This window comes from Melospiza georgiana, unplaced genomic scaffold (assembly GCF_028018845.1).
Source record: "Melospiza georgiana isolate bMelGeo1 unplaced genomic scaffold, bMelGeo1.pri scaffold_29, whole genome shotgun sequence".
Classification (NCBI taxonomy): domain Eukaryota; kingdom Metazoa; phylum Chordata; class Aves; order Passeriformes; family Passerellidae; genus Melospiza; species Melospiza georgiana.
Window position 1 is genome coordinate 9,712,710 of NW_026652215.1, and position 13,644 is coordinate 9,726,353.

Genomic DNA, 13,644 nt, shown 5'->3' on the forward strand with positions numbered 1-13,644 from the left:
TCAAGACCCTCCATGGCTGACAATCAATCAGACTCTGTCCCTACCCCCACCCCACCACTACCTCCATCCCAGCCCTGGCACTCAGAGCAGCCTTGTGCAAATCTGAGCTCCCTCCAGCCCAGGCTGCACCTGCAGCTTTCAGCTCCTTGGCTCCAGCTCCCACCTGCTTTCCTTGAGAAGGAGCTGCCTGAGACACAGAGGGATGTTCATTTCTTGACAGCCAACAAAGCCAAGGGAAGGCTTGCACTGTAAAATGCAAAAGTCATTCTCCTCCCTGGCTCTGCCCTTCCCCTGATCCCCACAGCCTCTCCTGTTTCCTTCATCCCTGCATTGCCAGGGACTTTCTGGGACAAGGGAGCTCTATTCTGCATGTGGAGGGATGTCCAAGTGCCACCACTGGAGAGGGAGCCACAACTGATCAGGTTTTTGTCTTTTGAGGGATCAGGAACTGGTGAGACTCGGAGGCACAGAAAGTTTCTCTTCATGGCCAACAGACCACAGTGGAACAGGACAGAATTTACTAACAATCACGCTCTTCCCTGAGCTATGCATAGTGTCTCAGCAGTACCTGATGAGTCCACCATCCATAAGTGATTTCCATACTAAAAAGTAATTTTAGACAAATGTGGTTCTGTGATAGATATAAACACAATTAAGTTCTTGTTCAAAAAAAGTTCTATCAGGATGCTCATCCTGGACTGCGGTAAAAACAGCTAAAACTATTCCTGATTTGCAAAGTTCTCAGTGGTGGATGGAGATGGGAGGTCAGGCTGCTCTTGGTATTGAGGAAAAGCTGAAAGCAGCCTGACTCATTTCATCTCCTCATGCCCTGGCTGATCTCCCCTCTTTCCTCTGTCACCCATTGGCTTTTGTCTCCCCCCAGCCCCCTGTGAGGAGCCTGGCTCTGTGTTCTCCATCCCCTCCTCGCTGGCACTGCCAGGCTGGCATGAGGAGCCCCTCAGCCTTCCCTGCTCCGGGCTGGACAAGCCCAGCTCCCTCAGCCTCTGCTCACAGCCCAAGGGCTCCAGCCCCACCTTGGAGGCCCTTCCCAGACCCTGCTCCAGCTGCCAGACATCTTTCCTGTCCTGGGGAGCCAAAACTAGGCCACAGTGATCTGGATAATCCCCGTCCTTGATGTCCTGGTCACACAGCCTTGATGTCCTGGCCCCTTGTCCCCTGTCAGGCTCTGGGGTGGATCCTGTGGAACATCCTTTGGTGGAGGCTGTGGCTCCAGGTGGGCCGGGGGGATCCCGGGGGACAGGGACCCTGCTGGGCATGAACAGCATTGGACTTGTTGGGAGAAACTGTGAGGGGGAGCTGGGGCAGAGTGACCAACCCAGTGACCTGACACAGCCCTGCTGGGATGTCACACAGCTGGTCTCTGATGTCACAGCCAAATCTGTGATGTCACAGCCCATTCTCCAATGTCACACAGCTGATCTCTGATGGTTGGTCACAGCTGGTCACAGCCAACTCTGTGATGTCACAGTCTGCTCTGTGATGTCAGACCTCTGCCCTCTGATGTCACAGATGGCTCTGTGATGTCACAGGGGCAGTATATGATGTCATAGCTGCTCAAACACCTCACATAACCCGCTCTGTGATATCAAAGCCTACTCTGTAACCTCATGTTACCAGATGATAAACTGTCTCCAGCAGGTGAGCTGACACCCGGACCTTGTTCTCCAAAACCCCAGGCCTGTGGAAACCACACAGTGCCCATTGTGTGAGAAGGGGAACTGGAAGTTCAGCAGCCTCAGTGTCCTGCCAGCTCAGCCAGACCCACAGGAACATTGGGGTCCACGACCACCAGGGACCACCAGGGAGACCCCAAGACCGAACAACACATGGGTGAAGGGGAGGGGAAATATGTGAATGATTTTGGGGAAACCATTACCATATTTATGTTTAGTCTGGGAAAATCAATGAATATGTGTGCAATATACAGAATAGAAACAGAAACTTTCCTTTACTCAGCCTGCATGGCTTTGGGAGGAGCTGTCCCCCGTGCATTCCCCTGAATAAATAATGCTGCTTTTTAATGCTGCATTGGTGTTAAGGAGTTTTCTATTTTACTGAATTTTTGGTAACACTCCCAATGCCAAAGAAAGCTCTGTCTGCTGCTGTTCACAAACAGAGAAGGGCTGGTTGCAGATGTTGGGCTCAGAGGTTGCCTGGGGCACAGTGACCATGAAATAATTAAGTTTTCAATGTTCTGGGAAAGAAGGAGGGGCAGCAACAAAACTTCTACACTGGAATTAGGAAGGGCAGACTTTGACCTGTTATGGATTTTGATTTTGGGAGTACCAAATCAGGTCCTGATTTTTTGAAGGAAAACATCCCTTAAAAACAAAGGGGTCCAGGAAGGATGGACATATTTCAAGGAAGTAATCTTAAGGGGAAGGAGCAGCCTGTCCCAGTGTGGCAAAAGATGAGCTAGTGCAGAAAATGACTGGCCTGGCTTGCCATGGAGATTTTGTGGGAACTCAAGGGTAACAAGAGGTGCATCAACTTTGGACAGAAGGTCAAGCAGCTTAGGAAATGTTTAAGGATGTTGTGAAGTCGTGCAGAAAAAAAGTCAAGAGGTGAAAGCTCAAATAGAGTTTAACCTGACCATTTCTGTGAAAAAAAAAATAGACAATGTTTCCACAATTAAATTAATAGAAAAACATGGGGTATGGAAAACCTCTACTCTTTATTGGATGCAGTGGGGAATATAGAAACTAAAGATAAGGAGAAGGCAGAGCTACTTAACATCTTGTTTCTCTCAATTTTAGATATTAGGGCAGGCTGTCCTCAGGACAAGTGCTCTGCTGAGCTGGTAGATGGGCACAGGGAGGAGAACAGCCCCTGGAATCCAGGAGGAAGCAGTTGGTGTCCTGCTGAGCCACTCAGATGCTCACAGGTGTGTGGGATTGGATGGAATCCATCCCAGGGGGATGAGGGAGCTGTGGATGAGGTCCCCAAGCTGCTCTCCATCATTTACCATCAGTGCTGGCTCAGCAGGGAGGGCCCAGAGCACTGGAGGTGCCAGTGTGAGCCCATCCCCAAGAACGGCTGGAAGGAGGAGCTGGGGAACTCCAGGCCTGTCAGCCTGACCTGGGTGCCCAGCAAGGTTATGGTACAGATCACCTTGAGTGCCATCACAGGGCACCCACAGGATTGCCGAGGGGTCAGAGCCAGCCAGCGTGGATTTCAATGTCTGAATGGAATGGTCTGGATGAGGGGATTGTGTCCAACATCAGCAAATCTGCAGATGACACCAAACTGGGTGTGAGTTTGGATCTGCTGGAGGATGGAGGTAGGAGGGCTCTGCACAGGGCCCTGGACAGGCTGGATCCAGGGCCCAAATCCAACAAGGTGAGGTTTAACAAGCCCAAGTGTCAGGTCCTGCACTTTGGCCACAACAACACCTGCAGCAGTACAGGCTGGGGACAGAGTGGCTGGAGAGCAGCCAGGGAGAAAGGGACCTGCAGGGAGTGATGGACAGCAGGCTGGGCATGAGCCAGCATAGTGCCCAGGTGGGCAAGAAGGCCAATGGCCCTGGCCTGGATCAGGAATGGTTTGGCCAGCAGGAGCAGGGCAGGGATTCTTTCCCTGTGCTGGGCACTGGTTGGGCAGCACCTCGAGTGCTGTTTCTACTTCTGGGTCCCCTGGGGTGGGGAATTAGAAGAAATTTATATCAGGAAATGTAAAGAAAGCCAAGGTGAAGCAGAGGAAATGCTCAGGGCAGTTTGGGGGTGGCTGCCAGGCTGCGCTGGCTCTGAGCAACAGCTTCTGCAGTGGCACAGGAAACTCGCAGCTGATGGGAAAAAACTTTCTGGCTGACTGCAGAGGCCCGGACAAAGCTGAGTGGTTTCCCTGGTGTCCCCCAAGCCCTTGCTGGCCCCAGGGGCTGATGGCATTTGTGCTCCCTCAGGTTCATGTCCCCACACCAACAGCGTGGGGGTGCTCCCCGTGCTGTGTGCAATGCAAACAGGGGCTGCTGAGCCAGTGCTGCCGTGTCTGTGCCTGCAAGCATGGGGCACCTGTGTGAGCTGGAGGAGAGGCCAGGGCTGCAGAGGAGGGATGTTGTTGGCAGCTCCATGAGGACACTCTGGGACGCTGCCCTGGGCTGTGCAGCACACTGGGGATGGATCAGCCCCTGCTCTGCTGCTCCTTCCCGTCTGCCCCAAGGCCCTTGCAGAGCCCCAGCCATGCTGTTTGCCCCCAGCCTGCCCACGGCCAGCCTGGGGCTGCTCACGGGGCTTTTCTGTGCTGAGCATTGGCCTGGGTGTGTTCTTGAGAGAGCCTGGGCAAGGAGCCTGGAGCCCCCAGGCCCTGGCCTGAGGTGTCAGCGCTGCCCCAGCAGTGCCCATGGCCTGTCCCTGCTGCAGCCCCGGCACTGCCACCCCCAGGGCTGTGCCCGGCCCCGAGAGCACTCAGGCCCTGCAGCAACACCAGGGCCACCAGGGCAGCGGGGCAGGGCCATGGCAGCAGCACTGGCAACACCAAGTTGGCACAAACAATGACATCACTTTGTAGAAAATATTTAAAATTTTAAACAAGGACAAAGAACCTCCACAATGAAACTAACAAGAAGTATTAAAGGTTATTTTAATTACACGTGATTTGCAAATACTGGCCAGCAGTTTAATGTTCCTGAAACCATCCAGTCCTCAGTCTCCACACGGCAGCCTTGAGCTCCCGGTTCCTCAGGCTGTAGATGAGGGGGTTCAGGGCTGGAGGCACCACCGAGTACAGAACTGACAGGGCCAGATCCAGGGATGGGGACGAGATGGAGGGGGGCTTCAGGTAGGCAAATGTGCCAGTGCTATAGAAAAGAGAGACCACGGCCAGGTGAGGGAGGCAGGTGGAAAAGGCTTTGTGCCGTCCCTGCTCAGAGGGGATCCTCAGAACAGCTCTGAAGATCTGCACATAGGAGAAAACAACGAACACAAAACAACCAAATGATAAACAGACACTGACAGCAAGCAGCCCAAATTCCCTAAGGTAGGATTTGCAGCAGGAGAGTTTGAGGATCTGTGGGATTTCACAGAAGAACTGGCCCAGGGCATTGCCATGGCACAGGGGCAGGGAAAATGTATTGGCCGTGTGCAGCAGAGCATTGAGAAAGCCACTGGCCCAGGCAGCTGCTGCCATGTGGGCACAAGCTCTGCTGCCCAGGAGGGTCCCGTAGTGCAGGGGTTTGCAGATGGATACATAGCGGTCATAGCACATGATGGTCAGGAGGCAAATCTCTGTTGCAAGAAAAAAAAAAATCATAAAGACTTGGGCTGCACATCCAGTGTAGGAGATGTCCCTGGTGTCCCAGAGGGAATTGTGCATGGCTTTGGGGACAGTGGTGCAGATGCAGCCCAGGTCACTGAGGGCCAGGTTGAGCAGGAAGAAGAACATGGGCGTGTGCAGGTGGTGGTCACAGGCTACGGCGCTGATGATGAGGCCGTTGCCCAGGAGGGCAGCCAGGGAGATGGCCAGCAAGAGGCAGAAGTGCAGGAGCTGCAGCTGCCGTGTGTCTGCCAATGCCAGCAGGAGGAAGTGCCTGATGGAGCTGCTGTTGGACATTTGCTGCCGCTGGCCATGGGGACCTGTTCATGAAGAAAGGACAGCAAAGATTTAGAGGAGATACCTGTCACCAAAATAAAAGCCATTTTCCATATACCCTCCTCTGGAATAGACACACACACTCTTTTTTTTTTTTTTTTTGGAGATCTGGGGTTCTTTTCAAAAGCTTCTCCCTTTCTCTGCTGCTATTCTTGGATATCAGAAAGTCTTAGAATTTATGCTCCCCCCAGGGAAACAGAGTGCATTCTGTGAGGTAAAGTGATGAATGGAAAGTGAGGGTAGATGGTCTCTCATTCTGACCTGTTCAGAGATTCTCTGGGCTTTAACCTTTCTCAGGTGGAGGGGGGTCACATTCCAATGATTCCCCTATTATGTCACCAGGTCCCAGTGAGAGCAAATGGATCCACCACAGCCCAGCTCCACATTTGAAGCCAAAACCTCATATTGCTCATTTCTCCAACCCAGCAGCATTTTCTGTGTACCAACACCTCTGCCTTTCCCCATCAATCTTATAACTCAGAGATGCTCTAGGACAGGTTTGCACCCTGGATTGGAGCTCCCAGCTTGGACTGAAATCTCAGAGACACTTCCAAGTGTCCTTATGCTGACATTGGATTGAGGGAGATGCAGCTCCTTCCCTGACTGCACTGACAGCATTGCCCAGAGCCGGGCACTGGGGACAGCGTCACCCTGAGCCAGCTGTGCCCCCTGCCAGAGCCCCCAGTGCTGGGCAGCTGCTCCCAGCCCTGTGCTCTGCAGAGGGAACTGGGCCCGGGGCTGCAGAGCTGCCCCATGGCTCTGCTGCAGCTCTGCCTGCACAGGAGGGGCTGCACGCCTTGGAGCCCCAGCCCTGAGGGCAGAGGCTGGGCTGGGGCACAGGAGGGAGGGGGCTTGTTCAGAAGGAGGGGCTGCACTGGAGGGGATCCTGTGGGCATCTCTAAACTCTCCCTGCCATAGCATTGCTGGGTTTTGCTTTCTCTCCTTGCATGATCTTCTCTCTGCTTCCTGCAGATTTTCCTTCTGCAGGTGTTTCCCTGTGCCTGATCTCTCCGTGCCAACACTCACAGACCCCAAATCTCTGTGCACTCTCCTTGGCCTGACAGAACTCTGCCTGTTTGCAGGGCACTGGCGGGGGGCAGGTTCTGTTTGCAGCTTGGAGAAAAGACAGCTCAGACTGAGTCTGTTGGCTCTAGCAAAGGTGACGCTGGTGCTGTCCATGGGCAGAGTGACTGAAAGCACATTAGGGATCTCCTGTGACCCTATAATCACCAAAAGTAACAGTTCAGATGTCTCAGACACTTGTCAAAATTCATAATTAATAATTCATAACCTACCTTTAATATTTATCCCCGCTCCCCGCCATTCTCCAAAAGCAAGAAACTGATTTCAAAGTCTTAGGAAATTTTCTCATTTTTGTTAAAATCCTTGACTTGGAATTATTCTATGACTGATTAGAACCCCTCAGCATATCAGAGTTTGATGAGCATTTCACCTCCCCTGCACCAAAAATACTCAGAGTTGTACTCACAGAGTCTGTAGGCATTGGGATGGTCCAGCTTCAGGATGTGGCTCCAGGAGCTGCAGCTGCATTGTCCTGCAGCCAGAGGTTCCTGTGCCAAGGGCTGGCAGTGATTCTGCCCCAGGCACTTCTCAGCACCTTCCCAGCCCTGACTGATTGAAGCTCTCTGTGCCTCTGTGCTGTGCCTGGGGTGGCTGTAGGCAGTGCCCCAGCCCTACTGGGCTGGCAGAAGAGCTGCTCATCGAGAGAAATGTGCTTTTGAAGCTCGTCTTGGTTACCAGGAGCTGCCTGTGCCACGAGCCCAGCCCAGCTCAGCAGCACAGACACAGCACAAGGACTTTAATGAGCCTTTGGGGCTTTGTGCTCAGGCCCTGAACATCAGTCCCTGAGAGGGAGCTGAAGAAACCTCTCCAGAACTCCAAGCCAGAATCCAACTCCAAAGTTTCTTGGACTTTTAATGGGTCCCACTGAGGGACACAACTGAGAAAGTGTCCCCAGGCCCCAGGCAGAGCAGAGAACTGGAGGCAGTGATGACAGGTGGGGACAAAGAGAAGCAAGTCTTGGTGCCCTGGGGCACAGCAGGGTCTGTGCCACCAAGGGCTGGGAGGAGACACCTTGTCCTGAGGCCCTGGGGCCTCCTGGCACAGCCCCAGCCAGGCTGGGCACTGTCAGCCCCTTGTCCTGCCCTCAGCATCCCCCCCTAGCCCACATCCCAGTGGCCTCAAGGATCTGCTGGAAGGAGTCCCTGGGGAGCCTTGCTCAGCAATGGCCCTGGGGGCTCCCTAATTCTCCCTGTAGGGACTGCAGGTTTTTCAAAGGACTTTGGGTTTGGCTTTTGCCTTGGAGTCTCTGAGAGATTTGTGCAATCATGGCCTCCAATTATTTGCTGTAATGAGTCCCTGGAGAGGCTTTGTCAGTAACAACATTCAGTGGGCTCATTTATGCTTTAAGGTACTTCAGTTATTTTAAGGTACTTGGTGTTTCCCTTTTGATACTGACTCTGTGAGAGGTTTCTGCAATCATGGCCCCAATTATCTGCTTTAATGAGTCCCTTGAGAGCTTTGCACTGGCATGTAGTGGGGCTCATTAATACTTTGAGATACTCAAGATTTTTAAGGTACTCTGGATTTTCCTTTCCACACTGAATCTCTGAGAAGTTTTTGTGCCATCCTGGCCTCCAGATCTCTCCTCCAAGGAGTCCATGAGGAGCCTGTCTAGGGGATGGACCTTAGTGGGATGCATCCATGATTTGAGACACTTTGGGGTTTTCTTCTGACTTTGACTCCTGGAAAGGTTTGTGCAATCTCCTCTCAGACCCTGAGGTTCCAGGGCTCAGCTCCAAATTCACCACGGGGCTCATTAGGATCAAACAAGTCCTGACAAACCATGGCTCTGCCTTGATTTCCCTCTGCTCTAGTGCAGTTCATCAGAAATATTTCTGTAGTGATTTTGGTTCACCAATTTGAGATTTCTTGGAGAATGCAGCAATTATTGTGGTGGCTTAGGTGTTGGCTGATTACCGGTGCACTCACTAGAATATACTTACTCATTTCCTCCTGTGTGATAAGATTAGGAGAACGGCAAAGCAGGCTCAAAACTTTAAGAGGGTATAAGGAAAAGTTCATTAAGAGCAACTAAAAGAAAGAGTAATAAGAACACAACTTTCAGAAAACTTCTCCTCTCCCTACAACCTTTTCTTTTTTACTGACAATATAAAGAGACAAACCTAGAATTTTCAGTCAGTTTACCCCAACTAGAATAGTCTTTCTTGAGTTCTCTTAGGGAGAGGAGTCTCTCTTTCATGCTATGGAGACTTTTCCAGAAGAGACACTTCTCTTGTCACTCTCAATTTCCATGAATAGCAACTGCCCAGAAAAATCTGCAATTGGGACATCCCTCCCAGTTGTTCAAAGCTCTTTTACAGTTGTGTTTATGGGCCATGTCAACTTATGGGGTATTAGTGAAAAGATGAGCTGTGTAAGAGCAAAGATTCTCCTCATCTATTTCTGAAATCATCTTCATCTCTGAGGATATCTTTTTCTTCTCCCTGTGAAGGCACAGGATCTCATCACACTTCCCTTTTTCCATGTTCAAACTTCTCATGGGATCACAGCTACTTTGACATTTGCTACTTTAGCATGCAGGCCTTTGCTGAACAAGTCATGTCCCCATACTTTTCAATGCAATACAGGGAAAAAAAGAGTCTGATGTATTAGTTACATCCTTCACCATAGCTTTACAAGAGGATTTCAGCCCCAAGATCAGGACATCTCCTCATCCCTCCCATCTGGGACTCAACTTCCTCTTCACTGACCTCGGTGTCTTCATGTTGCTCCTCTATGTGCCTGCACTTTTTCCTTTTCTCTCACTCCAGGGAGGATGGAAGCACTGAAAGAGTTCATATCTCACCTGGGGCCTGCAGATGGTTCCGTGACCCCGGCTGGGCTCAGTGCTTGCAGCCAGATCTGCTCCCTGTTTCCTCGGTTCCATGGAGCCCCACAGTGTCCCAATGGTCCCTTGCTTCCATGAGGACCTGAGATGTCATAATGCCCCCTTGGTGACATGAGGCCCTGAAGGGTCACAATGGTCTCCATGGTTCCATCAGGCCCCACAGAGTCATAATGGTCTCTGGGTTCCATGAAGCCCCGCTGGGTCACCATGGCCCCTTGGTTCCATGGCCTCCAATGGTGCCACAATGATCCCCTTGGCTCCATGGGCTCCAGTGTTACCACAAGGATCCCCTTGGTTCCATGAGGTCCCAACAGTGTCCCAGTGATCTCCATGGGAAGGAAGGAACCCAACCCCAGTGTTGCAGGGGCATCCACCAGAGGCCAAGGCCAGCCAGACTTGACGGTACTGACAGATTTACCTAGGAGCGACCCTTGGTATAGGGAATTTTGGAGGTGGAATCCCAATTTCAGACATGGACACCTGGAGGAGAAGCACGGTTCTTTTACATAGGAAGGAAAGCAGGGAACACTGATATTTAAGGGGCAAACGAAAGGTGGCCATCAGAGGCCTGAGTCAGCCAGACCTCTCTGTTCTAGTTGCTTTTGTATGAAAGCAACCCTTGGATATAGGGAATTTGGGAGGTGGAATCCCAATTTTGGCCATTTCTTTGTAGATAAGATTGACAGTTCTTTTTCATAGGAAGGAAAGCATGGAGCCCAAGTGTTTCAAAGGCAAAAGAGGAGACAGGTGGCTCCTGTCCTGGCTCCCAAGCCAGCCAGGCCTGATTGTCATGGCAGCTTTTGTCATGGAGGGTCCTTAGATATCAGAGGAGAAATCTCACTTTTGACCTTGGACTCCTTGAGAAGAAGGATGGTTCTTTTCCATAGGAAGGAAAGCATCGAGCCACAGTGTTTTGAGGCAGGTGAGGGACAGCTCCCAAGCGGCAAGGGCAGCTAGACCTGTCTGGCTTTCATTTGGGAGCAATCCTTGGATGTACAGAGTTTTGGAGGTAGAATTCCAGGTTTGGCTATGGGCGCCGGGTCAGGATGGATGGTTTTTGCCAATAGGAAAGAAAAATGCCAAGTGTAAGTGTTTTTGAGGAAGATGAGAGGTGGCCACCCTTAGGCCAACAAGGCCACACCTGTCTGTCCTGGCACCTTTCATCTAGGGACATAGGGCATTTTGGACTCCTTGGACATAGGGCATTTTGGAGGTGGAACATCAATTTTGGTCGTGGGTGCCTGGACAGAAAGAAGAGTTCTTTTCATTAGGAAGGAAAGCACAGAGCCCCAGTGTTTCAGAGGCAGAAGAGTGCCAGCCCTCAGGAAGCCAAGGCCAGCCAGACTTGTCAGTCCTGGCAGCTTTTGTCTGGGAGCTATCCTTGGATATTGGGAATTCTGGAGGCAGATTCTCAATTTTGGCCATGAGCACCTGGTCGAGATGGATGTTATTTTCCCCTAAGCAAGAAAAGCACATGGTCCCAGGGTTTCAAAGGCAGATGAAAGGTGGCCCCTGGGTGGCCAAGGCAGGCAGACCTGTCTCTTCTGGCAAAATTCATCTGAGAACAATCTGTGCATATATGGAAATTTGGAGGAGGAATTCAAATTTTGGCCATGCTCCCCTGGAGGAGAAGGACAGTTCTCTCCCATAGGAAGGAAAGCCAAGAGCCCCAGTGCTTCAGGGGCTGATGAGAAGCAGCCCTCGACATGGCTTCCTGGTTCCACAAACCTCTGATGTGTCACCATGGTCCCTCGGCTCCATGCGCCCTCGCCGTGTCACAGGGGCTCCTCTGTGACACTATGGGCTGCACAAGGTCACCATGGACCCTTGGTTCCTTGGGGCCTCCAATTTTCACAATGGTCTCCTTGATTCCATGAGGCACCACAGTGTCACCATGGCCCCTTATTTCCACGAGGTTCCGTAGTGTCACTGTGGTGTCCTTGGACCTGCATTGTCACAACTGACCCTTGGTTCCATGAGGTTCCGTAGTGTCACCGTGGTCGCTGTCAGAGACTGCATGAGAACAATGTCCCAAGACACCTTGGGATGCTCGGAATGCCCGTGTGGGGCCAGGGCCGGGTCAGGTTTGTGGTGGGACAGAGCCCCGCCCCCAGCCCTGGTCTGGCAGAGCTGTCAATCACACAGCAGGAACTGTGCTAACCCAGCTCTGATTAGCCCAGATGTTAATCAATCAATCACACACTAGTAGCTGGTGCCTACCCTGGCTCTGATTGGACAAGCAACTGGCATTCCCACCCCAGGGGTGGGCCCATGAAAGAAATATGTAGTCCTATTTTAAAGGGTGTCCTATTGCTGTTCCTATTACACAAGAGGTGATTGCAGCATTCAGTGACTGATATTGATGCAGGGACTCTCCTAAGGAGGTCTGGCCTGCTCAGAGAAGTGGTGCCTTGAGCTCTGAGCCAGTGTGGACAACCTTGCTCCACTTTCCCCAAGCCCATCGTGTCTCTCCTCACTCACCTGGGACCTGCTTTGCTTGGAGAAGTGGCTGCACACAGCCAAAGAGGGATTTTCCTTCATTTGTTTTTGAAGCAATCTAAAACTCCTGAGTTTCCCCACTGCAAACAGACATCCTCCTCAAGTGTGTGCCAAGCCCAAGCTGCCACCAGGAGCACTCCAGACCTGCCCTGGGCCAGCTCTGAGGGTGGATCATCAGCCCAACATGCAGTGGTGCCATTGCAAGGGACTGTTGCCATGGACACTGCAATGACCCCACTGCTGGGTTTGGGTCCCATGGCAACCCCCATCAGTTCAGGTTTCCTTGGAAACCAGCCCAAGGATCCATTTCTGAAACCAGGTTCCATGACCACTTGCCTGCAGAGCTGTTGCTGTCCTTGGCTGCCATGGCAACCCTGGGACAAAGCGGTGCCAGGGCTGTTCCAGGTACAATTCCAGTGACAATTGTACCTGGAATTGGTGCCACCAGGTGCCATGGCAACGGCCACGGGGACCCGGTCCTTGGTTTGGTGCCATGGCAACCAATGCCCGGCCCCGTTGTGATGGTTGGTGGCCATGGGAAGCTGCCCTGGCCCCTTGCTCAGGGCTGGTGTCAGTGACCAGAGCCAGAGGGGATCCCTTGCTGGGGGCTGTGCCATGGCCACCTGCCCTGTGCCGCGCTGGCCGCTCAGGCACCAGGAACCAGCAGCCACCGGCACTGCCAGGGCCAAAGGCCAGGTCAGCCAGACAGAAAGGGGCAGGGCTGGGCACTGTTTCCATGGCAACCGGCACTGGGGGGACACCTGGGTCACCTGGCCTGGCAGTTGCCATGGAAACCCCTGGCAGGGACTGAGGGCACAGCCCCTGGCACTGAGACACTGCTGGGCCGGGTGCTGAGCACAGGGCTGGGCACGCAGAGATGGTTTTGTTCTTGCTGAGCTGCAGCACAGCCAAGGCCTGTCCTGCCCCTCGTCCAGCCACGCTCGGGAGGGGCTGGGGCTGCGGGGGAGCTGGGCAGGGGACACAGCCAGGACAGGGGACCCCAACTGACCCCGGGGTACCCCAGACCAGAGCACATCATGCTCAGGGTATGAAGGGGGGAACAGGGAGGAAGGGGGGAATTTTGGAGGGAGGGCTTTTGCCTTCTCAGGTAACACATAGGCAAGAGGGGGCCCTGTTTCACCAGTGGGCAGGGTCACTACCAAGGACACAGACACCAACTTAAGGAATTGTGTCATTTATATCATGCATAGCTGCAGAGATTTACAAAAGGATAAGCTCAGCAAAGCACATCATCATTAGCAAAGAATTACAAAAGAAGCTCAGCAATCCATCATAATCCATCATTACATTTTCATGACCAATCCCTGGGTGAAACACTAGAGGTGTTTGTGGAGACAAAGATTGTGGCTGACAATCAAGGTACACCTTACAGATACCAGTAGTACTTTAGTGACACTGTTCTTCATTCTTTTTTTTCAATCTCATTCCAGTTAGGAACAAGAATTCTGTTGTGCCTGGAGCTGGCACCTTTTTAATTCCAGAATAATGCCCCCAGGCCCTTTGCTGTTCAGCTTTCCCATGCTGTCTGTGGCTAACAAGGCTTGGGGGGCCCTTTCCCCTCTGGCTGGAAGGGGCCGGGTCCCAGTCCC

The 13,644-nt window shown here is 52.4% G+C and overlaps 2 protein-coding genes across 2 annotated transcripts in view; one reads left to right on the forward strand and one right to left on the reverse strand.

Annotated features, from left to right (window-relative positions):
• Positions 1–13,644, forward strand: part of LOC131096425 (uncharacterized) — a 1,435,131-nt gene that overhangs the window by 1,353,780 nt on the left and 67,707 nt on the right.
• Positions 4,633–5,580, reverse strand: LOC131096500 (olfactory receptor 14A16-like). Its single transcript, XM_058044842.1, has one exon. The coding sequence runs from the start codon at positions 5,563–5,565 to the stop codon at positions 4,633–4,635; it is 933 nt and encodes a 310-aa protein (XP_057900825.1). The 5' UTR covers positions 5,566–5,580.

Coding starts and splice junctions, on each gene's coding strand:
- LOC131096500 (XM_058044842.1), bottom strand. CDS start 5,565: ATGTCCAACAGCAGCTCCATCAGGCACTTCCTCCTGCTGGCATTGGCA.